General features: G+C 49.6%; 1 protein-coding gene across 2 annotated transcripts in view; it reads right to left on the minus strand.

The window, feature by feature from the left end:
* Positions 1 to 25291, minus strand: part of HIP1 (huntingtin interacting protein 1) — a 158736-nt gene that overhangs the window by 79841 nt on the left and 53604 nt on the right. Inside the window, exon 1 of one of the 2 annotated variants that reach the window (XM_072752939.1) lies at positions 4991 to 5300. The exons of the other annotated variant lie outside the window; for it this stretch is intronic. Coding sequence (XP_072609040.1) covers positions 4991 to 5008 — 18 coding nt within the window. The 5' untranslated portion in view covers positions 5009 to 5300. Of the gene's footprint in view, positions 1 to 4990; positions 5301 to 25291 lie in introns of those variants that run through there. 2 annotated transcript variants of the gene reach the window in all.

The following is a 25291-nucleotide window of genomic DNA, read 5'->3' on the forward strand; positions in this document are numbered from 1 at the left end:
GAGAGATCAAAACTTTTTTTTTCCTAAGCACTTTTTTGAAGGAGCCAAATAACAGATTTCCTTCCTGGCTAGCACCTGGCTGAGGCCAATGTCATCCACAATCCCTGACCTTCTGCAGACTGTCTGAAGAAGGCTGCTGAGCCACGATGTTCTGTTGAACTTTAGGAACCATGGTGGGGAGCACACAAGGTTAGGATCTGTGGACGCACATTCCCTATGATACCAGCCAGGTTAGTCCTCAGCCATCCATGCACAGGTCTCTGAGGCTCCCAAAGCCTGGATGCTGAGCCAGTCTCCAAGGTTGGCAAGGACTTGGAGGCCAGACTCCTCCAGTGGGCTCCTCCAGTGGGCAGCTCCAGTGGGCAGACAGGCTCTCTCCCCCTCCCCAGAGAACTGATTCTGCCATAGAATGGTTCTGCTATGGGGAGTGCTGGCCAGCCAAAATCTAGTCCCTCTTGAAACAAATCCCACCTTCCAGATACATGTGGAATACCTAAATTACTTCTTTGTCTCAACAGTGCTCAGTGAGTCAAAGACAACCATTGGCTCTTCTTGGGTTTTCTCTTCTACAGGCTAAACTACTTACTCATCTTATGAGGTTGACATCCTCCTTGGACTCCTCTGGACATTTCTTTAGGTCAGAGGCTTCAAACCTTTTTTGCTTCTGACCACAGTCAAAAATGCATTTTACACAGCCAGTCCTTACTTCTGTGCACGTGTGTACGCAACCAAAGCGTTTTGTGAACGAATGCTTACCTTCTTACATGTAATACACCTGGATGGCTTCTAATCTACTTTACTCTTTCAAAGGCAGCTTGCAACCTGTACCGAGTCTGTAACCCAGAGCTGAAAGCATGCTCTAATTTCACCGACCTGGTCACCCATGTCCAGCCTTAATTCATAATATATTGAGCTCAGACCCTAAGTGGGAGAACACACCCCTTTCCACAAAGCTATCAGCCTATCTGGGCTGCAAGGAGAATCCTTGGCATCATTCTGCACAGGGATTTCCCCCAGCTCAGCACTTCCTTTTCCTACACCGCTCCTCAGCCCAGCAAACACACAAGCACACACCAGCAGCGACAACACGCCGACCAGAATCTTGTTCCTGCCCCATCATCATTATCATTTACTCTGAACACCTGAAACACCTTTTCTCCACCCCTCTCATTTTCCTGCTGTGTAAGCTGGGGGAACTCAGGGGAGCAGCAGAGATTTAGAAATCCAAGTTTTGAAAATAGCGGTAGGTAACTGACAAGGCATGTAGTCTCCACATAGACTGGCATGAACCCTTCTTGATGGAACCCAGAGGCCAAAGGCCACCACCACTCCAGCCTATTTAGACCAGCTTGTGTCCATCCTAGAATCAGGTCACCGAATCTTTCCTCTTTATTTTACTCTGTCACTATAGCGTACATTTTGGTGATCAAGAGAACTGGCTATAAAACCTGGTTCTACTACTCATATAGAATCCAGACTTCACTTCCTGAACTCCAGTTTTCTTATCTGTGAAATGTGGCTAGTTATTTCTGCCCTGCCTTCCTCATGGGGTTGTACTAAACATGAGCAGGTGTGAAAATGCTTTGTAAACTGTAGAGCACTATGTAAATATAAATCATTACATAAACTATATGTTCTTTTGTTAAGACTTGATGGCATTGGCTCCTTTCCCCCAATTACAACTCTGCATTCTCTGTGGTTAGTAAAGAAACAGACTCCATTGTCAAGCCCCAAAAATCATCTGCACTTCACCCAGTGCCATGTTAAACAAGCCCTCCCTTGGGCAGAAATCTGAGGTCATCAAAAATTCATCATTTGCAGCAGCAGTGGAGCCACTGTCCCCATCATTTGTACCTTCATTCAGAAAAAGAAGTAGATTTGGAAGAACTGGCCCCAAGAGCAGTCAACTGTAATACAGCCTATACTCAACTATTCAGGCCAATCAAGAAAACAGAAGGGGGGACATCGAGTGGTTCAGTTGGAGGAGCATGGGACTCTTGATCCTGAGGTCCTGAGTTTGAGCCCTACATTGGACGTATTGATTACTTAAATAAACACATAAACAATAAAAGAAAGAGGGGGAGGGGTTCAGAGTCATCTCAGATGAGACTGGAAATCATCATTTCATAATAGCCACCATGTAAGGAGGGCTTACTATATACCAGGTCTCATGCCTTGAAAGAATTATTTCCAGCTGTCACTAGAATGCTCAAGGCAGGTATTACTATTATTCACATTTTACAGATGAGGCTAAGAGGTTAAAAAAAAACAAACACTCTCTCTCTCTCTGTGTGTGATTATCATAAATAAATAAAAATTAAAAAAAAAATTAAAAAAAAAAAAAAAAACCACTTGCTCAAAAGCATGTAGGGAACCGGGTAAACTATAATCTGCTTTTTCTCATTCAGTGTTAAGCAAGAGAAATTCCCCCAGGCTGATGTCAGGTTCTGCCAAGGATGTGGCTGAAATGCTGGGTTTGAGGTTGACCCTGGAGCCAGTAGCCCCCAGAGTGAGGACTTGAAACCAGGCAGAGGGCTTTTGTGGTCAGAAGAGAAAAGTAACTTTGGCCTTTGGCAGAAACGGGAAGCAGGTGCCAATTCCCTGGGGTAGGTCAGGTTCTTACTCGCAGTCCAGGGTCTGTGTTTTTTACAGAGAGCTGAGGACAATTGTATCTGGACTGGGCATTGAGTGCTCAGCGATTAATGAGAACCTAATATCACTTTTTTTCCCCTAATATCATTTTTGTTTGGACCCTAAGCTACACGAGGAAAGAGGAAATCCATGTACCTCTCTTGTGCCCCAAATTCAAGAGGTTACCCAGTGTCTACAGGCCGAGGTTCGAATACCTTGTCTAGCATTCAAGGCCCTTCTGATCTGGCCCCTCAAGATTTCCTGATCTAAACCTGCCCCAGCCAAATGCCACCAAGATGGTCTCACCCAATGGCCTTGCCTATTCCTCTTCCCACACCTCTTCCAACAGGCAGTGCCCCTCACTGCTCTCAGCAGGGCCAACCCCACCCAGCCTCGAAGAGCCAGACTTGGGCTTTGTCTTCCATCTGAACTCCGTACCCAAATTCCTTGGCAGACCCCTACAGCTCTTGGAGCTGTGGCCTTCCGGTCAGGGCCTGCTTTGATAGCTAACTGTTGTGTTCCCCTGTCTCCCTCTGGATCCGTCCACCCAGATGCTAAGGACCCAGAGGAGCAGGGAGGCCATAGGTTATATTTTTGTGTCCCTCACACAGCACTTGCTATAGACATGACAGATATTAAATAAATGCTGTTGAGTTAATGAGCAGATGGATGGAGAAGTGGTAGTATTAGAGGTGACAAACCTCTAAAGACACAGGTCCCCGAACTCTGTAAGCTGGTCCTCATAGACCAGGCTTTGGAAGGAATCTGAGTAGCTCAGGGCCAGAGGGAAGCTGCGGGTGATACAGTTTTGTGGCCACTGGACTAGAGCTTCAGCTCCACCATGCAGGACAGGTGACTCTGACCCTGCTAAGACATCTCTAGAAAAGAACCTGGCTGCTACTCAATTTTCCACCTCCCCACCCTCACAGCTGCAAACGGGATTTTTTTTTTTTTTTTTTGAAGGGTAGTTCTAATAGTTGCCCAAAGAAAGTAAGCTTTTCATGGTACGCACATAGGGAATGGTGGTCCAGCCTCTCAGCATTGCCCAACCATGGATGGGTATGTGTCCTCACATAAAGATGGGAGCCAGTAAGACCCCGCATCCAGCACCCAACTCCAGGGCAGCACTCAGAATGAGACTGGTTGGCTGCCAGGAAAGTGACCTCTCTCACCTATCCTCTCTGTTCCCCATCCCACTGTCCCCTACCTGAGGCAGAATGCCAAAGGCCTGGTAGGGCCAGGAGCTCACCTGCCTTCTCGATAGAGATGGTTAACTTCAAAATGCTCTCTGGGGGAAAACTAGCCTAATTCTGTACAAGAAGAACTGAAATTCCAGTACCTTCTCTTCCCTAAGGAACAGGCAGACCCAGGCCTCTTTTATCCCCAGATACAAAGACACACCCCAACCCAACACAGACCATCACAGATACTTCTCCAGCTTGACGCACGGGCCCTCAAATGTTATAAGGTTGGGGGTAGGGTGAGGAGGGGAATGGACCCTCTGGTCAAGGCCAGGGTCAGACTGCCTGACCACCAAGTGATCTCACAGACACCCTTAAATCTGCATTCAGAGAGGGAGCCACTTGGGACCTCTGAGAAAACCTGCCCCAAGTGCTCAGAGACCCCCAAATCACATCTTGTTACCCTCTGAGCGCTGTTCCCCAATCAATCAATGAACAATGTGTTCAGCTCCTACTGTGTGGCTGGGGGTGGGTTGGGGGGCAGGCGGTGCAGGGCTGCCCTGGCAGATGGATCAGCCCCTCCAGGGACTGCAATGCTTCAGAGGCAAAGGTGTTTGCTGGTCCAGTCCTCAGGCCAAAGCAGCTGGGGTTTACCAGTGGTATATCTAGAGTATCCCCCCATCTATGCCAAGGATTCCATTCCTGCCTCCTCACCTTCTAAGATGGTTAAAGTCCTAGCTCCTCCTCACTGCCCTTCCAGGTCACCCACCTGTGCCCCCAATTGGCTCAGTCCAAAAATCTTCCCATAAATCTTAAATAGGTATGCAAGCAGGGGACCCTAGAGTGGATAGGACAAGCCCCCTTCTCAGAGCCTCGCCCTCCCTCTACCAGGCTGGTTTCCCAATTTGAGAGGAGAGCTCAACAGCCCTCTGCCTGGGCAGCCCCGGCGGCAGCGCGGCGGGAAACCCGGAGCCCCATCGCTGTCCGCCAGCCGCCTCCACAGTCCTGGCCGGGCTCCCTCCTCCATCCAGCACGCCTGGAGTTGGGGCCGACGAACGGGATCAACAACCCAGAAACTTTCAATGGTTCAAGCCGACGGGGAGGGAGAGAGGAAAAGAGGGGGAGTGGGGGCAGGGACCAGGGGAGGCTCCAGGGCAGAGCCCCTGCTCTTCACTTACCATCTTGTTCACATCCATGACCGAGGCTGCAGGGCACCCCCCAACCCTTGAGGTCCCGCTTCCCCCAAACGCGGCTCCCGGCTAATTCCACCCCGATGGTGCCATGCTGCGGGGAGGGCGGCCGGCAGAGCCCCGCGGACCGGGGAAGGCGGCGGCGGCGGGACCGAGGCTGGACCGGAGAAAGGAAGGGAAGGGGGAAGGGAGCGGGGAGGGGGAGGGGGAGGGGGAAGGGAGCGGGGAGGGGGAGGGGGAGGGGGCCGAGCGCGGAGCCGCAGCGCACCCCGGGGGCGGGGGCGGGGCGGGGCGGGGCGGGGGCGGCGCGGCCGAGGCCCGGGGCCGGGGAGTCCCGCGACCGGCGGGAGGCGCCGCGGGAGGGGGCGCGGGGGCGCGGGGAGGGCGGCGCGGGAGGGGGCGCGGGGGCGCGGGGAGGGCGGCGCGGGCGGCGCGGGCGGCGGACGGATCCCCCGGGCGGGAGCCTGCGGCCCGGGCGCGCGGTGAGGGTGTGATTTGAATAACAAAAGGTCGCTTCTCCCGGACCCCGGCGGCCCGGATCGCCGAGCCGGGAGCGAGGCCGCGGGGCCCGCCAGGAAGTGGGCGCCCGAGTGTGAGTGTGTTGGGGCGCGCGCGCGTGTGCGCGTCTGGGCGGTGGGATCCGAGGGGCTCGGGCCGTGAGCGGGGGGCGGCGCGGAAGGCCGAGGTGCGGGCGGCGCGGAAGGCCGAGGTGCGGGCGGCGCGGGCCGACATTCCGGGGGGGCAGGGGTCCGCTCGGCCCTCCGCGCTCGGCTTCCCCGCACAAAGGCGGAATTCAGAGACCGTTGTTGGCCGCCTGCGGCTCATCCGGAGGGGACGCCCAGTTGGGTCTGGGGTCTGCAGACAGAAGGAAGTGGAACAGGTATCCCCGGAAGGCTCTGAGCCCCGCGCGAGTGAGCCAGGGCCAGCCCTTCCGGAAGCAGGGAAATGGGCTTCTCAGGGCGGTCGGCGTGTCTCTCCCAGGCCAGAATCCCGGAACCTCCACGCCTTACTCAGTGCTCTGCTGCCCTTAGAGAAATGGGAGGCAGACCCTGCCCTCTGCGGGAGACACCGCTGGTGGCCGAAGAGAGCTGCGGGCAAATGCTCCTCTGCGGTACAGTCTCCAGAAAAACCTGGACATCCAAGCTTACAGTTTCAATGCAAGCTGCCTCAAATCCTCTGATAAGCCTGCTGGTTTGGGGCACTAGCCAACCCAGCAGGGACCTGAGGCCACTAACACTGCACGTGAGAAACTGAGGCCCAGAGCCCCGGAGTGATTTCTGACATGTCACACAGCTGGCAGGGGACAAGGGGCCAGAGAATCCTTAGTTAAGTAAGAACAGTGCAGCCCAGGCCAAAAAGAGCTTCCCATGCTACCACGGAGCACCCCGCTTCTAAAACCCTTTCCAGTGAACAAGTGATGGGACCCCTTCACAGCCCTGGCCCTCTGGTCTCAGGGCCCACAGGGCTGAGGAGGACAGCCCCCTCCCCTTCAAATCTGAGTTCTCAATCTATGAAATAGGGCTGTTGCTCTGCCTGCCTCCTTGGGGGATGTGAGAACAGCAGGATATAAAAAACATAAAAATAGAAGTACAGGAATGTATGGGGCTTTCACTGCAGTGGTGATTTCCATTTCCCGGCTCAATTAAGGGGCCCTTAAGCTCTAGGTAAGGGATCTCTGGGCCCAGATCTGTCTGTCTAACCCTGAGTCTGTCCTGCCCTGTACCAGTGCTGCCTCTGGCAAGCCCAGCTCTTCTGGCACAATACCCCAGCCAGGGGACTCAGGAGGCTGCCCTGGTCTGCTCCAGTGTGCTGGGTTCCCACAGTTCCTTCTATTGATTCATGCCCACAAGAATGAACCCAAATGAGGTAGGAGGCAGGAAGGAAGCATGCATGCCACTCCTTCCTCATCCACCAACTCTGACCCCCAAGGTAAATCAGGGCCAAGTGAATCAGTGGGACTCACCCAATACAGAAATGAATTTGGGGTTATTTGTTGCCTGATTAATTGTACCAAGATCTTCTTTCTTAAAAGGAAGATTTCATATGTTTCAAAAATATTATGAGTGGCGCCTGTGTGGCTCAGTCAGTTAAGTGTCTCTGCCTTTGGCTCAGGTCATGATCCCTGGGTCCTGGGATCCAGCCACCTCCCCCCAAGTCAGGCTCCCTGCTCAGTGGGGAGTCTGCTTCTCCCTCTCCCTCTGCTCCCCCACCCCAACCCCCCGCTGTGCTCTCTCTTTCAAATAAATCATCTTTAAGAAAAATATTATGAACACTTAGGCCTGCGGTTGATAAACAGATCAAGGTCTCCCAGTAGATCTTGGCACCCTAGCCAGCCAAAGCCCATTTTCTCATTAAAACGGGGATGACACCTGCTTCGCACTGCACAGAGGCAGGAGGGTCAAATGAAAGAACTTTCCCAAACTTCACCTGTAGTAGGCTGAATGCCCCCAAAGATAAGAGGTCCTAATCTCTGGGACCTATAAATACTACTGTATGTGGCAAAGACTATGCACATATGATTAAGTCTAGGATTCTGAGATGGAAAGATGATCCTGGGTTATCTGGGTGGATCCCAGATGTGATCGCATGTATCCTTCCTTGTAACAGGGAGATTTGACACACAGAGGAGCAAGGCATCGTTCCAGAGGTCGGGGTGATCTGGCCACAAGCTAAGAAATGCTGGCTGACCCTAGAGGCTTGAATAGGCAAGCAACAGATTTTCCCCTAGAGCCTCTAGAAGGAGTCTGGCCCTGTCAACACTTTGATTTTGGCCAAGGAATACTGGTGTCAGATTTCTGGCCTCCAGTACTAGGAGAAAATAAGCTTCTGTTGTTTAGTCACCAACTTTATGAGCATTTGTTACAGCAAACACAGGAAATTAATATGCTGCTCAAAGGTCAGCCTTGGGGCTGCCCTCTCTGTGGACTTCCTTGCTGGGGAGCTAGCTGCTCACATGACAGCAGAGGCCAGCCAGAAAGCAGGTGGGCTCTCCTATCCCACTGGGGGGAGGTTGGGTCGGGCATTGGTAAATATGCAAGTAGCCACATGCAAGCATGTATATTTATGAATGCACACGTACACACACACACACACACACACACCCCGCATATGCGTGGAGCTCCTTGCTAAAGAAGCAAACAGCATCTTTAAAGAGGTTGAGCTTCTCTGCCTTGGCTAATCCATCACCCTGCCAGGCCCACCCAGCACACAGACACCTTTGGGTGCCTGCCTTTCCTACCACACTCCTCTTGGGCAGACAGATTCAGGCTTGGAGAAGAGGTGAAAAGGAGGAGCCTCCCTGGAGATACCCCTTCCAGAGTGGTTGTATCATGAGGCATCCCATGAGGCTATGGGCCACTGGCTCAGGCTTGGGGAGCCTCCTGTGAGTAAACTGGACAGAAAGAGAAACAGTGGGTTCAGAAGTAAGAATGTCGTGGCCATCAGCTGCTACTCTGTCCCTTCCTCACCAGCTCCAGGCCACTGCATCCAGCTGCCTACTAGGCATCTCTACCCCAGGGGCAGGGGTGGCAGGGTAAGGTCTCAGTCTCCCAGGCATCTCACACTCAAGGAGTCTAAATAAAGATACATTCCTCTTTTCCTTCTGTTTTCACAATCTGCTTCTCCTACGTTTTCTCTCATCTGTTGGTTCTGCCTCCATTTAGTTGCTCAAGCTAGAAACTTCGAAGTCAACTTTCTTCCTCCTTTGACAACCCTCTGCTCCCCCGCCCCCCCCCATCTAATTAGATTCCACATCCACATAGTTCTCGCAAATAGCTTCCAATCTCTGTCTTCCCTTCCAATACTGGCTGTTCCTGTGCTGGCCAAGACTTTCAACAGCCTCCTAACTGGCCTCCCTGCCTCCAGTCTCTCTTCCTGTCTGATTCATCTTCTACACATCTAATCGCAGCTCCTCATTGGCCCACCCCAAATGGGGGGGAACCCCAAACCATTCCATTGGTCATTTGGCACTCATGGTCCCTACTGATCTGACTCCATCTCCATTCTAGTCTCTGTTGTTGTTGTTGTTGTTCTTCTTCTTCTTCTTTTTTAGTCTGTGTTCTTCTATCCCCTTCCCTCCACCCCATCAATGAGATCTTGGTCCTTCAAACGGCTCACATGGCTCAGGATGTTCCTGGAATGCCCTTACCGTTTTCTCGGCCTAGAAAATTCTTTCTCATCCTTCAGGACCCATCTCTGATGTCACCTTCTCTGTGAAGCCATTCCCTGACCCATCCAGACATAGCTGATTACTGGAGTCCCTTCCTACCATGAACAGCCCCTGTGTGTACAGCCTGAGTCAGCCCAGGATGGGATGCTCTGTGCCCTGGGCTCTCCCTGTGAGCATCCTAGAGCGCACACTGGGCCTTCCTGGCCTTATATCCTGCCCTGCCTCTCAGCCAGAATTTTATATCTACATCACTGTTTCAGCTTTAACAACTAAAAAGTATGCAATGGCCCCAGGAGACCCATGGAAGGGTGCCGTGGAGGCCTGGTGGAGGGTGACACCTACCGGAGAACCGTGGTTCTGCAGCCTAGCCCTACGGATCCGAACCACGCTGATGGGCTGGAATGCCAGGTTCTGGGCTGGACCTTACAGGGTATATTGATTCCCAGTAAGGAAGTTTCAACCAAACAGTCTTCCCTCCAGAAGGACCTTATAGAATGTATGTTACTGTGCTGCCACTAACAAGTTCTGCAGAGAGCTGTGAGGTTCAGAGAATGCCTTTTTGTCCACATTCTCTTTGGATCCTTAAAACCATCAGGTAAGGTAGATAGAACAGGTATTATTAGAACACCTATTTTGCAGGTAAGGTTGTTGCAAAGGAATGTGCAACTGATACCTGAGGAAGGCGCTGGTGGGGGGGGGGGGGGATGTCCAAAGGTTCGTCAGCTTTGCCAACAGCATTTTAGTATTTTATAAGGGGGATGTCCTGAAATACTATTATTTGCATAATAACTGGCTATTACAGAAGGAAGTGTAGGCTCCTTCTGAGTCAGACAGGCCTCAGGTTGAATTCTGGCTCCATTACTTTCTGGATATGGGCAATTTCCTTAACCTCTCCAAATGTTAGTTTTCTTAACTGAAAAGCAGGGCTTATAGATACCTTCCAAGGTTGGTGTGAGATGAAGCAAACTGATGCATAGAAGGCCCACAGAGCAGTGGGAGGCTGACCCTGACTTATCCACAAACAGTCATCTCCTCCATTTACTTGGTGGCTAGTTCCTAGAAAGTTCTAGGTGCTTTTTTTTTTTTTTAAACCGTTAAATAAAAAGATAAAAAGCCAAGGCTATCAGTAGTCATCCTGATTAAAATGACAGTAAATAAACAGGTTTACAGGGAGAAAAAATAAGGAATGACAGCCACTGAGCAACCCCAGCAGAGCAGCAGGGGACACGAGCCTCAGCCGCTGTTGAGTGGCCCCTACTCTTCCCAGGGGGAGCTGCAGCAAACCAGCCTTGGTCAGAGCCGGTGACCCAGCATGGCTCCATCTGGAGTGCTCTGATCCAGCTCTCCTTGGGCAGAACGTGGCCTTTTCAACGCGTCATCCAGACTCCAGTGAGGAAAGCCTTCTACTGCCTCTCTTTGGGGGGATATGACCACACTTGAAAAAAACTCTCAAGAAACACAAGCATTCCTAGGCACAGAGTGTCTTTGAATACCTGAAGGTACAGAAGTATCTTCAGTAGTGGGCAGCCAGGTTCCTGCAAGGGGGCGAGGGGGAGGAGGACGGAGTGCTTATGTCATGTTATGAATAAAAATAACCACCGAGAACACTACTGAGTTCTTAACATGTGCCAGGCATGATGACGACAAGCACTTTACAAGTACGACTTCTTTGAGTCCCCAAACAACCCTGGATACTAAGTGTTGCTATTATTTTCCTTATTTTACAGATAAGAGAGGAAGGCCCAGAGAGGTCAGGTGACTTTCCCAGGGTCCCAAAGCTAATGGGTAAGGGAGCCAGGGTTGAAGGCAGGCTGTGTATTCCACAGGTAGCTCTTCCTTTGGGTGTCCCCAGCACCTGGCACTGCCCCGCCTATGGGATACCTGCCTTACCAGGATTGGCAGGCAGTTTAAACTACGTAATTATTAGTATGTATTTTTATTTACAGGCTTTTCTTCATTCTAAAGCATTGTGAATCAGTTGTGAGTACAACAAATTCCCTTGCCTTCCCTGAAGAGACTTGCATAAATTCCCCAGAGCCGGGCACTGGGCACCTGTGATTCAAATGTGGGACCTGCCTACTGCCTCTTGGCCCCCAGCCCCTGTCCCCTTCCCTGAGACTGCATGCTGCTGTATTCCAGGTGTCTCTTCTGTGAGTATGCCCAGGTGGGCTCTGAAAAATGACTCGTGTCATTCGAACATTTACCCTGGATGGTTTTTGTCATCAACACACAGAACAGGCCTATATATGAGAGACACCTGGCATTGTCCTAGATCTCCCAATTTTTGAAACTACAGTTAAAATAAGTATTGACTGTAAAACACCAAGTCCAACAGACATGACTGCAACTTGGGTGGGGAGCTGTAAGAAATTAACGAGATTTGAGGGCATGACCAGGAAAATTCCAGAGCCACAGGGGGATGGGACAAAGTCAAAGACCAGGAGAGAATACAGTTCGGGACCCCAGGGTAAGAAAGTGCTGGAAAGAAGAGCAAACCCGCCATGCAGAGACTCAAATACCCACCTCCTCCAGGGATGCTGAAGGTTACAAACAGGTTCAGCTTCCATTTCAACATTTTTCTGCCCAAACCTTTCAGGAGGAACCACCCGTTAAGTCTCCATCGAGACCTTTTGGAGCATCCTTCTAATTTTATACAGAATCTTAGCTATTTGTTATCAGTGTGCAAAAGGCATTTTCCAGGAACCCCTCAGTGGTAGCCTGGTACTGGTGCCATGGTAACAATAAAATGTGAAGCTGAGCCATGCTCTTAGGGAAGCCCAAGGCTGGCAGGGGCAGTTGGTGGCAGGTGGGTTTCCCACCCAGAGGGGTGTTTCTACAGAGCCCTGGTTCTTGGCTTTCTGACTGGCCATAGCAGCCCCCAGAAGCCTCATCCTTTGCAGTACCGAAGAATCAAGCCATCAGCAGCTTAACTCATCAGATTCCCGGGCTTATGTCACAGCCAAGTGCTGGGCCTGCAGGAACCCCAGGCTCTCCTGTGGGTGGGCCACCAGCTCTCCTCCTTGCATAGACCAGCCACATTGTGTGTTGGTTTTCACAGGGTGGCAAATGGGAGCATGAATGGTAATCTCTGTAAATCCCCGTTAGGAACATGGAGCAGGCCTGGTGCCACCAGACACCTGTAGGACTCTGCCCTGGCCTCTGAGCAGCCGCTCAATAAAGACTTAGTAACTGAGTGTGTTGCTGGGACTACATCTGTGTAGTGCTCTGCCCTTCACAGGGTACACAGGACCAAGGAACTCACCTGCTGCATGCCAGCCACCAGCCCAGATGCTCCGCCTGTGTTGTCCTGTCTATTCCTCCCCCACATGGATGCCGAGCTACAAAGAGGCTGGTGACTTCGCAAGGTCCCATAGACGTGACTACTACAGGCCATCTACTGCTGACTCTTCACTCCCCCCACCTCCCATGCTCTGTATCCACGGCCTACCTTCCCTGGGCAAACTAGGACAGGGCATCAGCCTCCTAGGAGTACGGCCACAGGAGCCTCTCCATCAGCTGGGATGTGGCTCCCCCAAGGCACTTTCTGCACACCTGCTGGGGATGTCAGAGCTGCCCATGGGGGCCTGAGATATAAATGAGTAATGAGATGAGGTGCGACTTGTCACTTAGCACTGGGAGAGGCCAAGTGCTCTGTAATCATTGAGCCCCCTTCAGGACCAAGGGACACACTCAGGAGCTTGGGAGTGCCCCCTACCACATAAGATGCCTGGAAATGTATCCTCCTGGGCAAGGAAAAGGCCAGATTCTCCTAGAAGGAGGAGCCAGAGATCTAGGGTTCCCCTCTCACTCTGACACAGAGTGTGCATGAACCCATGTGGCTTAGTCCTGGTTTTATCATCCACGGACTTCAAAATCTAGAATTCTCTTTCTAGTCCTGCCTCCCAGTGGCTCCCTTTAGGGCTTCACCTGCTGCACGGCCTCAGCCATCCCAGAAATGTACTTCTCTCCAGAGGATGGGTACATGTCAAGGGCGAACCAGTGGGAAGACAGCAGTTTCAAACTGACAAAACCAGAAGGGTGCCCAGAGTTCTCAGGGAATTTAGGGGGAAAAGATGGGTTGGGCAGTGCCAGGCTGCTACCAGGCCTCTGCGGCCTGGCGGACAGGGACTCCCCAGTTTAGGGAGTTGCCATAGGCACTTCCCCAGACTGGAGGTGGTGGTGGGGTGGAGGGTGGTGTCCCAGGAGATTGGTGTGTGGTCAGAGCCATGAAGGAAACCTGATCAGAGATGATCAGGGACAGCACATGCAGGAAGACAGGGCAGCAGGGTGACCACACATGGCAGTGTGACCACACATGACAAGGGGAATAAGCCAACTATGTTCTGGATCCATCTGAAGCAGGGCCATCTCCCTGAGCAGATACACAGGGAGGGAGAGGGAGTTCCAGCTAGAACACAGGTCACCTGCAGGCAACAGTAAGGCAGACAGCCTCCATGTAGTTAGAGCCGAGCATGGACTCAGGCTGAGGCCAGCTGGAGTACCCAGTGCAGGTCCAGGGGAGTCAAGCAGCAGAGGCTGGGCAGGAGGATGGCTCTTGGAGTCCCTGTAGATTCTCTCATGCCCAGGCTAGAAGCTCAGGTGCCCTTATAAATATTTCAATATTGAAATATTGAAAGGTCCAGGGGCTGCAGCAGGGAGCCGCGAAGACAGGAGCCAAGATGGCAGCCATGGCTTCAGGAAGGGAACAGCAGAGAGATGAGGGATGTAGGGATGATGGAGGGGTGGGAGAAGATCTGACCCTGGGCACCAGGAGGAAAGGGTGCTGTTAAGAGGAATCAGGATGAGGGGCCTGTTTTCTAGGGTGGTGGGGGACACCCGTGGTTGTCAGTACCTCAAGCCTGTACTGCTGGCTGGCCATGTGAGGAAGGAGGGCAATGAACACACTGCAGCGGAGTGAACAACTAGGGCCCAGAGACACTGATTCAGGTGTCACCCATGTGTGAATCAAGGGAGCCAGGAGGGCCATTGGGAGTCTGGCTGGATCTCTAGGTCAAGAAACCCGTTCAGGGCAGCCCCAGGTGAAGGCAGTGGGCCTTGCAGGGGATGGGCCATTTTCTGGGCAGTAGGCTGAGTGGAACTTGTGTTTTTAATTCCTTTTGGACCTGAAGTACAATTTTCAAACCGATCCTTTCAATATTTATAAAGGTACACTCCTTCTTAATGAAGTCATGAAAAGCACTTTCCGCATGCTGCTGACCTTTGCAGAGTGGCTTAGATCATCCTCTTGCTCATCAGCAGCACAGCAGCCATCCCAACCCCTGCTGTGTGGGACAGTGCCAGGCATGACAGTGCCAGGTATGGCAGTGCCCACCTCTGAATTAGAGAAATGAGAAGTTAAGGAGTGAGGCGGAGAGTGGAGGAGAAGGAGGCTTGCTCTTGCTGGAAGTGGCTCCCCAACCCTGCTGCACATCACAACCACCACCTTAGAGGCCACCAGTCCTGCCCCACGGATGCAGGAAGTAACGGGCCTCGGGTGGCTTGGGCATCAGCGTTTGGAACCTTCCCTCAGGAGCCACTGATGTTCATTGAAGAACAGGAACAGCTACACAACAGTAGCTAGTGCCCAGGAACCTCCAACCCACTCCTGGCAGAAGCCATGGGATACAGGAGACAAGGAAGTGAGGCACTTCCCCTAGCACTTCTACACTGGGAATTTCCAAGTTTCTACCTAGAATTTTCCATTCCTTGGTCAAAGGCTCAGTGTAAACCAGAACCTCTGAACCCTATCTCCCCAGGTAGATTTCTTTTCCCTCTTCACACTGCCATCTCCCTCCTCTACCCTCCCCACCCCCATTAAACACGGGTGTCCCTGGGCTCTTTCTGCACATATGACATCATGGGGGAAAGAGGGACTCCAGGCACAGCTGAGCAAGGCAGAGATGCCTAGCATGCCCCCTGGGAATTGATATCCATCCTACAAGACAGACCCTCTAGGGGAAGAAAAGTGGCCTGGTTTTATGATGCTGCTTTTAGCTGGTGGGTTCCCGGGCAGCAAAGATCTGCTAGATTTTTAAAGCGTCTCCAGGCAGGCTGTGGGTGGCCAGTGGGGGTGACAGGGCCCACTGAAGACATGGAGACAGATGGGAGCCACTCAGCCAAGTCCCTGAGTCAGCAGAGGGCCTGGAAGCCTCTACTCAGGGGGCCCAGTCTGCCAGAATGCTCTGCCCCTGCCTGCCCAGCTCCTTACCAGAGGCAGCAATTTTGGGCACCCTCAAATGGCCCAGCCCAGAAGCTGTCAGCCTCTCTCGACTGCCCCTCCCCAGGACAAGTCCAGGAATCTGTCTCTGCCCAGTGATCTAGTAAGCAAAGACCTGTCCCAGAGGCATAGACCAGGGAAGGCAGTAGCAACTCAGAGATGTCTGTAGTGACCAAGCACCGGCATTTCTGTGCTGGAGGGGGCGGCAGCCAGGCTAATTCCATGTTATTACAGCCTTACAGGAAGCCAGCCCGGATCAGCTGTCAACCAGCAGCAATTTATGCGCCTTGGGGGCAGAGGGAAGAAGGAGTGGAGGGAAGAGAAAGGAAAACACAGCCCTCCCCCTTCCCCCCACCAAAAATTGATCCTGAGTTATTTTTAGATGCTTATTCATCCCACGTTTCTTTATAAGAGCCAGTACATGAGCTTTGTACAAAAACCATTTGGCAGGAGACAGCTGCTCCCATAGGAGTATGGGGCTGGGGGCACCTGTGAGCAGGTGGAAGGGAGAGTGGAAGGGTCTTCAAGGACAGCCCCTGGTGGCAAAAATATCCAAAAGATATATCCAAAAGGATTCCAAAAGTGGAGTATCCCAGAGGAGAGACTTTTCCATCAGAATCCCCAAGTTTAATCTCCAGCTTTTTCTTGCTAGACGGCCTAGGGCAGGGCACTGTGGAAGTCAAGTGAGGCTCTCAGCTTGGGACCCTAGCCAGGTGCAACCCTGGGCAAGTCACTCAAACTCTCTATGCCTCAGTTTCCCCATCTACAAAATGAAGCACATGAAACACTAGCAAGATCACCTGGCATACCCCGTGTTCCACAAGAGCGATCGTTTCTATGAAAGGGCCATACATATGTTCATTGTCACTGTTGGTATTAATGATCACTTAGAATTATGCTGAGGTAGAGCCCCTGGGTGGTTCAGCCAGTTAAGCATCTGACTCCTGATTTCGGCTGAGGTCCTAATCTTAGAGTCCTGAGATCCAACCCCATGTCTGACTCCGTGCTCAGCATGGAGCATGCTTAAGTTTCTCCCTCTCCCTCTGCCTGTCCCCACTCATTTTCTCTTTCTCATTCCCTTTCTCTTAAAAAAAAAAAAATTATATCAAGGTAGGATAAAGCATGGAGATGAAAGCCACAGAAGGCCTGAGGTGGAAAAGAAGCAAACTTTTTTTTTTTTTTAAGATTTTATTTATTCATGAGAGAGAGAATGAGAGAGAGAGAGAGAGGGAGAAAGAGGGAGGCAGAGACACAGGCAGAGGGAGAAGCAGGCTCCATGCAGGGAGCCTGATGCGCGACTTGATCTCGGGTCTCCAGGATCAGGCCCTGGGCTAAAGGCAGCGCTAAACTGCTGAGCCACCTGGGCTGCCCGGAAAGAAGCAAACTTAGAAAATTTGTATTTATAGCCCAACGCCTGCCAAGGATGGGTGTCCAAGTAATTTTGCCTCTGTTTAGATATGGATGCTGTGACTTAGTTTCTCCTCCTGCAAACAGGGCAATAAGCACTCCTGGGAGGCCTAGGGATTGATGTAAATGGAAGCCCACAGCACGGCTCCCAGCAGGTGCTCAACACTATTAGCTTTGACTCTGGAATCACTTCCCCTCGTGTGATGGCTAATCTATGTCTCACCTTGACTGGGTCACAGAGTACCCAGAGATCTGACTAACCGTGATTTCTGGGAGATGTCTGTGGATGGAATTAGCATTTGACTTGGTGGACAGAGTAAAGAAGAAGGCCCTCTGCATAGTGGGTGGACACTGTCCAATGTTGAGGGCCTGAACGGAACAAAAAGGTGAAGGAAGGGAGAAATCTGTTCTCTTTTCAGCTTGACTGTTGAGCTGGGCACTAGTCTTCTCCTCTTGGACTGGTGTTTACATCCCTGGCTCCCTGGTTCTCAGGCCTTTGGTCTCAGATTGAATTACACCAGTGCCTTTCCTGGGGTCTCCAGATTGCAGATGGCAGTATGAGCCAATTCCTTATGATAAATCAGTATCTCCCTCTCTCACCCTCCCCCTGCTTCTCCCTCCCACCTTCTCCCTCTCCATATATATATACACATACACACATATTGATATAGATATCTGTAATATTCCATTTCTTTGGTTACTCACCAAATCAGATCCAGACCCTTCTAGAATCTGTGTCTGTCAGCTGTTACCCTTCTTTGCATGGGGTGCATGGGGTGCCCTGCCCCTTCCCCAACACCTACATGCCTCCCTAGCTGCTCCTTCTGCCCTCAATATCCCCTTTATACTAACCCAACCCTTAATGACTGCTCCCTTTTGGTTTCTTTTCTTTTTTTCTTTTGAAGACACACACACAGAGAGAGAGGCAGACACAGGCAGACGGAGAAGCACGCTCCATGCAGGAAGCCTGACATGGGACTTGATCCCAGGTCTCCAGGATCACGTGCTGGGCCGAAGGCAGCACTAAACCGCTGAGCCACCCAGGCTGCCCTCCCTTCTAGTTTCTTTATTTATTTTTTATGTTTTTTAAAGATTATATTTATTTATTCATGATAGACACACAGAAAGAGAGAGAGAGAGAGAGAGAGGCACAGGCAGAGGGAGAAGCAGGCTCCATGCAAGGGGCCCAATATGGGACTCGATCCTGGGACTCCAGGATCACACCTGGGCCAAAGGCAGATGCTCAACCACTGAGCCACCCAGGGATCCCCTCTAGTTTCTTTATTGAGTGCCTGCTGTATGCATGACACCAGGCTAAGTGCTGTGACTACTGAGACACATAAAGCCAAGGTCCTATACTTCACATCATTTCAAGACAATGTGGGCATAAGAAGATGGTGCAGGTGTCCAGGGAACACCAAAGAGGGGCTGGGGCATGTGGGGGCAGGGGTAGGAGGCTGGGAACGCCTTCCTGCAGGAACTGACAAAGGTCTTCCAAGCAGATTCAGCAGGACCCTTGCAGGGGAAGCACCAGGATAGGAGCTGGAATTCCCACAGCCCTCACTGCCTGCCACCCTTGGGTACCTGGCCTGGTCAGAGTGGTATGCAGGCCACTCTTTCCACCTGTTTGCCTCCCTCAGGGCTGCTCCTTCTCCTCTGAAGTCTTCCTAGACTGAGCACCCGGCAGGCCTCAGCAGGGACTCCATGACCAGGGTCTGCTTCTGTCATGGTATCTCAGTGTTAGGTGGTGAGAGGTTGGAGGCAGCATACTCCTCCATACTCTCCATCAGTCACCTCAGGGAACATTCAGAAACATAGGCAGATTACCCTCCCCTTAAAAATCCAGCTCCCCACCCACAACTTTCAAGGGTGGACCTCAAGGGCCTGCCACCCACTCCAGCTTCATCCCATGTCACTCCTGTCATAGGGCCTTTGCATGAGCTGCCCCCTCTTGCTACAGGGCCACCTCTGTCCCTTTCTGTTTCTTTCTCCCTAGCAGAGACACACATATACACACTTACCACCTCATCTATGAAGGGTTTAGGGTCCCCACAGCATTTCGTACCCATCTCTAGCTCAGTGGGATTACTTGGGCCGGCTGACTCTTTGAGGGCAGGAACCTGATCTCATTCAAAGCCCAGCTCAGGGCCAGCCAGTAGCTCTTCCAAACTTCAAGTGAGGCTTTTGAAGCATATGCCTGGGGAAAATTCTGCCATTGCTAAATACTAGAGGTAACATCACTGGAGGGGACCACCATCCTTTTAATAAACAGTGATGGTATGGAAGCAAAGCTTATTTCATGTTAGATAATACATATGTCATTTGCATTTGCTAGAATCCATGATTTGAGTAATAAAGGGTTTAGGAAAAACCAGCCATGAACTCATTAGGCTGGGGAATTCCTGCCCCTCCTGTGGGCTGGGGTCAGCTCTGTTCTGAGAACACCACTGGCAATGAAGCACTTGCTAAGGCTGTTGCCCACAACCTTCAGACCCCACTCCAACACACACTGATAGTGCAACCTGAGGCATCTCACTCTCTGTGAGCCTCTGTTTCTCTCTTCATAAAATGGGTATAGAAAACACCCCTCTCACAAGATGTTGTTATTAAGGATCAAATGAAAAATAACATTAGACAGTACTTAGTAAGCTATGAATGCCCATGAAATTTTCTGGGCTGCAAAAAGTTCCCTCTATTGCTAAGTTTATTAATAAATAATAAACCTGTCCTTATAGGTATAACACGTTTTATTTTATAGCCTCATACCAGTTCTTACCACATCAACCTTGCTGTTCCTCCCCTTGCCTGGTTCCTATGATCTGGCTCAACTAGCATCCTGGTAAGAGCAAGGACTCTGGCTTGACCATGCACAGCTGTGTGACGTAGATGAGGACCTTACCATCTCTGAGCTTGTCTTCCAGAGATGACCAAGGGTTGTGGATAGGATTAAGTGGGATGATTGATATCCAGTGCATGGGATATGTGCTCAGTGACCATGAGCTCTTGGGCCACTTTGGAGGACTCCCGGGGCCAAGGCGCAGTGACCATACTGGATAAGCAGACTTCTCTCTCCCATTGGAGGCCTAGTGGAGCCAAGGTATCACCCGGCACCATTCGCAGTTAGATCTGGTGTTGCAGAGAGCCTGGTGACAGTGTCCCCTGCCCCAAGCTCCTGCAAGAAGAGGCATGGAATCCATAGCCCTCTCATTTTTCCTGGGGGTGGGAGAGACAGTGTGTGTGTGTGTGTGTGTGTATGTAGGGGAATGTATCTGGAATCTTCTCTCTTCTCCTTGCACACAGAAACCCCCAAGATGGTTCCCCTGATGGAGTTTCAAGCAGTTTGACTTGTCAAGTACGTGGCCCATTCTTCGTTCTTCACTTTAAAATCCATTTTTCTCCTGAAAGCTGGAGACACCACCTTAAAATACAAGCTCTCCACCAGCATTTCCTGCTGTATTTTTAAATGTCTACAGTTGGTGCCAAAAAGAATGGGGAGTTAGAGCTCTTGGGACTCGTTCTTGGACCATGATGATTGATTAGGCCATGGCTTTTTGTCTCTTGTTCACAGCTGAATCCCAGTCTCCAGAACAGTGCCTGCCACAGAGCAGGCATTCAAGTACTAGCGGTTGAACGTATGAATAACTGCACATAGGAAATCATTTCACCTGTGTGCCTGGCACTAATCTGAGTGCTGGGGCACACAGGGGGCTGCAATGTCTAATGCAGGTGGGTGCCTTTGGCTCTACCAAAGGGCTTTTGCACTTGTATTTCATGTGTCAACACTCTGAACTAGGAGTGCAATCACCTTTTGCAGATGAGCTGAACAGGACATAGAGAAGCTAAGGGCTCATCTAAGAAACAGAACTTGCATCTCTTGTCAAGAGTTGTTCACCAAATATGGCTGCAGGCTCTTTTCCACAGCAAAACATTGCTGCTTGCTATCTTGTTACAGAGTCGGGGGAAAGTTCAATCTTTTAGCGGTCTACAGTTCATTTGTCCACCCACCCACCCAACCAAGCCAACCTTCACTACGTGGCACCACAAGGTGCCGGGTTCTGCTGAGCTCCAGGAGAGGGGGAGAATAGGGGAAGGTGAACACGAAACTAGAGCAAGTGTCGGGTGGCTGCTCTTTCTAACAGCAGTAGAGGAGATGGAATATCTATCTCCTCTGGGGTCACTGCAGAAGAGTTTAGTGGCCCCTCAAAAAAATTAAACATAAAATGCCCTATGACCCAGCGTCCCATCCCTAGTTTTATACCAAAGAGGACTGAAAACAGGGACTTGAACAGGTACTTGCAAGCCAATGTTCAGAGCAGAATTATTCACAACAGCCAAAAGTTGGAACCAGGCTAAGTGTCCATCGATGGGCAAGTGGATAAGCAAAGCATGGTCCATACAATGGATTATTATTAAGCTATAATAGGAAATAAAATTCTGATAATGATTCAGTGTGGATGACTCTTGAATACACTATGGTAAGTGAAATAAGCCAGGCACAAAAAACAACTGTTGTATGGATCCACACATAGGAAATATCTAGAATATGGAAATTCACAAAGACGGAAAGTAGACTAGACGTTACCAGGGGATGGGGCTTAGAGGGTGAGAAGGAACCATTGTGTAATGTGTACAGAGTTTCTGTTTGGGTTGATGGAAAATTGCAGAAACAGCAGTGATTCTTGCACAACATTACAGGAATAATCAACGCCCCTGAATTGTAGGCTTAAAAATGGTTAAAATGGCAGGGTTTATTTATGTCTATGCTACCACGATTTTTAAAAATCACAAACATATGCAAAACCCAATAGCAGTAGCCTGGGAGTAGACATATAGATAAGTGAAACAGAACAGCAGGTCTGAAAACAAAGCAGACTCTTCAGGTGGTATCAGCATAATGGGAAAAAGTCTCACCTGGCAGGGGTGGGGGTAGGGGGAGCCCGAAGTTAAAAAGCAAAATGCCAGCTTAGAAAAAGAATGCAGGGGATCCCTGGGTGGCGCATCGGTTTAGCGCCTGCCTTTGGCCCAGGGCGCGATCCTGGAGACCCGGGATCGAATCCCACGTCGGGCTCCCGGTGCATGGAGCCTGCTTCTCCCTCTGCCTATGTCTCTGCCTCTCTCTCTCTCTCTCTGTGTGACTATCATAAATAAATAAAAAAAAAATTAAAAAAAAAAAAGAAAAAGAATGCAGAAAAATCTGTTTCTAACTTTAGCAATGAGAAGCCCTTCTCATGCAAGATATAAAATGATGGCACCATAAAGGAAAACATTTTTCCTGTGACAGACTAGTCTTTGGACTGGACAGTCTGGCAGGATCTAATACAATTTCAAGTACACATAAATACACATATCCTCTAGCCACAAGGCACCTATCCTGGAGAAATGCTCTCGTGAGCCATGTTCAAGGGCAGTCTCTGGAACATTGTTCCTAAGGAGAAAGTAAAAACAATGCAGATGTTCCCACAGCAGCAGAAAGTGGAAATAAATGAGGGCATTTTAATTCTAAGGAATACTATGCAATTATTAAAAAGAATGATGTTGATTTTAAAATTCTAATAGATGAAAGAAGGAAGGAAGGAAAGAAAGAAGGAGAGAGAGAAAGAGGGGCATCTAACTGGCTCAGCCAGAGGAACATCTGACTCTTGATCTCAGTGTTGTGAGTTCAAGCTCCATAAAGATTACTTAAAAATAAAATCATGGGGTGCCTGGTGGCTCAGCTGGTTAAGTGCCTGACTCATGATTTCAGCTCTGGTCTTGATCTCAGCATCATGAGTTCAAGCCCAATGTTGGGATCCATGCTGGGTGGGCATGAAGCCTACTTGAAAAGAAAAAAAAAAAAAAGGAGAGAGAGAGAGAGAGAACGAACAAATGAACCTCACCCCCTCTGGATAATTTCAAATGGATTTGCTCACTGGCTTCATTTTCAAAGGATTCTGCTATGGAATACATGCCTGCCCAGCTCCAGCATTACTTTGTGTGATGCCATCTAAAGAGCTGCCAGCCTTGGGATGAGAGCCTAGAATGTCCTACCCCAGCAGTTAACGCCAAGGGAGGAAATGTCAGAAAGAGAACAGTGGGTTTGGGATACTGGTATTCATGCATATAGAGGGGGCCAAGGGAGGGAAGGAGACAGGAAAAAAAACTTATAAAAAGTAACAGGAGCGGTGCTTGGGTAGTTTGGTTGCTTGAGTGTCAGACCCTTGATCTTGGTTCAGGTCTTGACCTCACAGTCATGAGTTCAAGCCCCAGGAGTTCAAGCCTCCACACTGGGTGTGGAACCTACTTTTAAAAAAGGAGCAGGAGGGATCCCTGGGTGGCGCAGCGGTTTAGCGCCTGCCTTTGGCCCAGGGCGTGATCCTGGAGACTCGGGATCGAATCCCACGTCGGGCTCCCGGTGCATGGAGCCTGCTTCTCCCTCTGCCTGTGTCTCTGCCTCTCTCTCTCTCTCTCTCTCTGTGACTATCATAAATAAATAATAAAAAAAAAATTAAAAAAAAAAAAAGGAGCAGGAAAGTAAGCTAAGGCAGCACAGTATGAAGGTCAAAGGGGCCATACCAAGTGCAGTAATATTCTAGTGACTGGCTAGTCATTTACAGGTAGAGGCATATCAAGCATTACCCAGATGTCCTCACACACTGTTTTAGGCCATTCTGGTTCCTCCTGCTTCTGGCCAGTCCCAGATTTACAGCAGTTTTGCAAATGGCTTCCTCGCAAATCCTGAAGCCTGCAAAAATGCCTGGCTTTGGTCTCATGGGGTATCCTAGTGTCCCCACCTGCTGGTGTCCACCCTACTCCACCTCTTCCAGCTCCTTTGCATCTGAGAAGGGGAGGAGACCTGCATCTTCTGAGCATCTAGTATCATATTTCATCCTCACCATTACTGTGATTAGAAAGGTAAGCAAATGTTACTTGGTCACACACACACAAAAGAATGAAATCTTGCCATTTGCAATAACATGGATGGACCTAGAAGGTATAACGCTAAGTAAAATAAGTCAAACGAGAAAGACAAATACCATATGATTTCACTTATACGTGGAATCTAAAAACAAAACAAACAACCAGACTCTTTTAAAGAGAACAAACTGGTAGATGCTAGAGGGGAGGTGGGCAGGGGGATGGGAAAAATAAGCAAAGGGGATTAAGAAATACAAACTTTGAGTTATAAAATAAATAAGTCATGGAGATAAAAAATACAGTATAGGGAATATAGTCAATAACATTGTCTTATAGGTGACTGCACTTGTGGTAAGCATGGAGTAATGTACAGAACTATCCAATCACTATCTGAAACTAATGTGACATTATGTGTGATCAATAATAAAAATTTTTTTCAAAGCTATAAGCGATGTCAACACTCATAAAACAAATCATCCAATTAAATGGGCAGAAAACATGAACAGACATTTCTCCAAAGACAACATCCAGATGGTTAACAGACACATGAAAAGATCATGTGGAAATGCAAATCAAAACCACAATAAGTTATCACCTCACACCTGTCAGAATGGCCAAAATCAACAACACAAGAAACAACAGGTTGTTGGTGAGACTGTGGAGAAAAAGTAACCCTTGTGCACTGTTGGTGGGAATGCAAACTGGTGTAGCCACTGTGGAATACAGTATTGAGGTTCCTCAAAAACTTAAAAATAGAGCTACCCTACCATCCAGCAATTGCTCTACTGGGTATTTACCCAAAAAAATACAAAAACACTAATTCAAAGTGATACATGCACCTGTATGTTTATAGCAGCATTATTTACAATAGTCAAATTACGGAAGCAGCCCAAGTGTCTATCGATAGATGAATGGATAAAGAAAATTGATAAATGAAATATTATTCAGTCATAAAAAGGGATGAAATCTTTCCATTTGTAATGACATGGATAGAGCTAGAGTATAATTCTAAGTGAAATAAGTCAGAGAAAGACAAATACAAATATGATTTCACTCATGTGGCATTTCAGAAACAAAACAAGCAAAGGAAAATGGAAGAGAGAGAGAGAGAGACAAAGACCAAGAAACAGACTCTTAACTATAGAGATCACACTGATGGTTATTAGAGGAGAGGTGGGTGGGGGGATGGGTGAAGTAGGTGGTGGAGATTAAAAAGTACATTTATTAGGATGAGCATTGAATAAAGTACAGAATTGTTGAATCACTATATTGTACATTTGAAACTAATATAACCCTATGTTTGGGCACCAGGGTGATTCAGACGATTAAGCAACTGACTCTTGATTTCAGCTCAGGTCATGATCTCAGGGTTATCAGATCGACCCCTGCGTCGAGCTCCATTCTGGGTAGGGAGCCTGCTTAAGACTCTCTCTCCCTCTTCCTCTGCCTCCAACAAATTGCATGTGCACACACATGCTCTCTTTCTCTCTCTCTAAAAAAGAATAAACAAAAACAATTGAAAAAACACTGTATGTTAACTACACTGGAATTAAAATTAAAAACTTAATACGAAAACAAATTTAAAAATTAAAAAATAAGTCAA

Source organism: Vulpes vulpes, chromosome 3 (genome assembly GCF_048418805.1).
Source record: "Vulpes vulpes isolate BD-2025 chromosome 3, VulVul3, whole genome shotgun sequence".
Lineage (NCBI taxonomy): Eukaryota > Metazoa > Chordata > Mammalia > Carnivora > Canidae > Vulpes > Vulpes vulpes.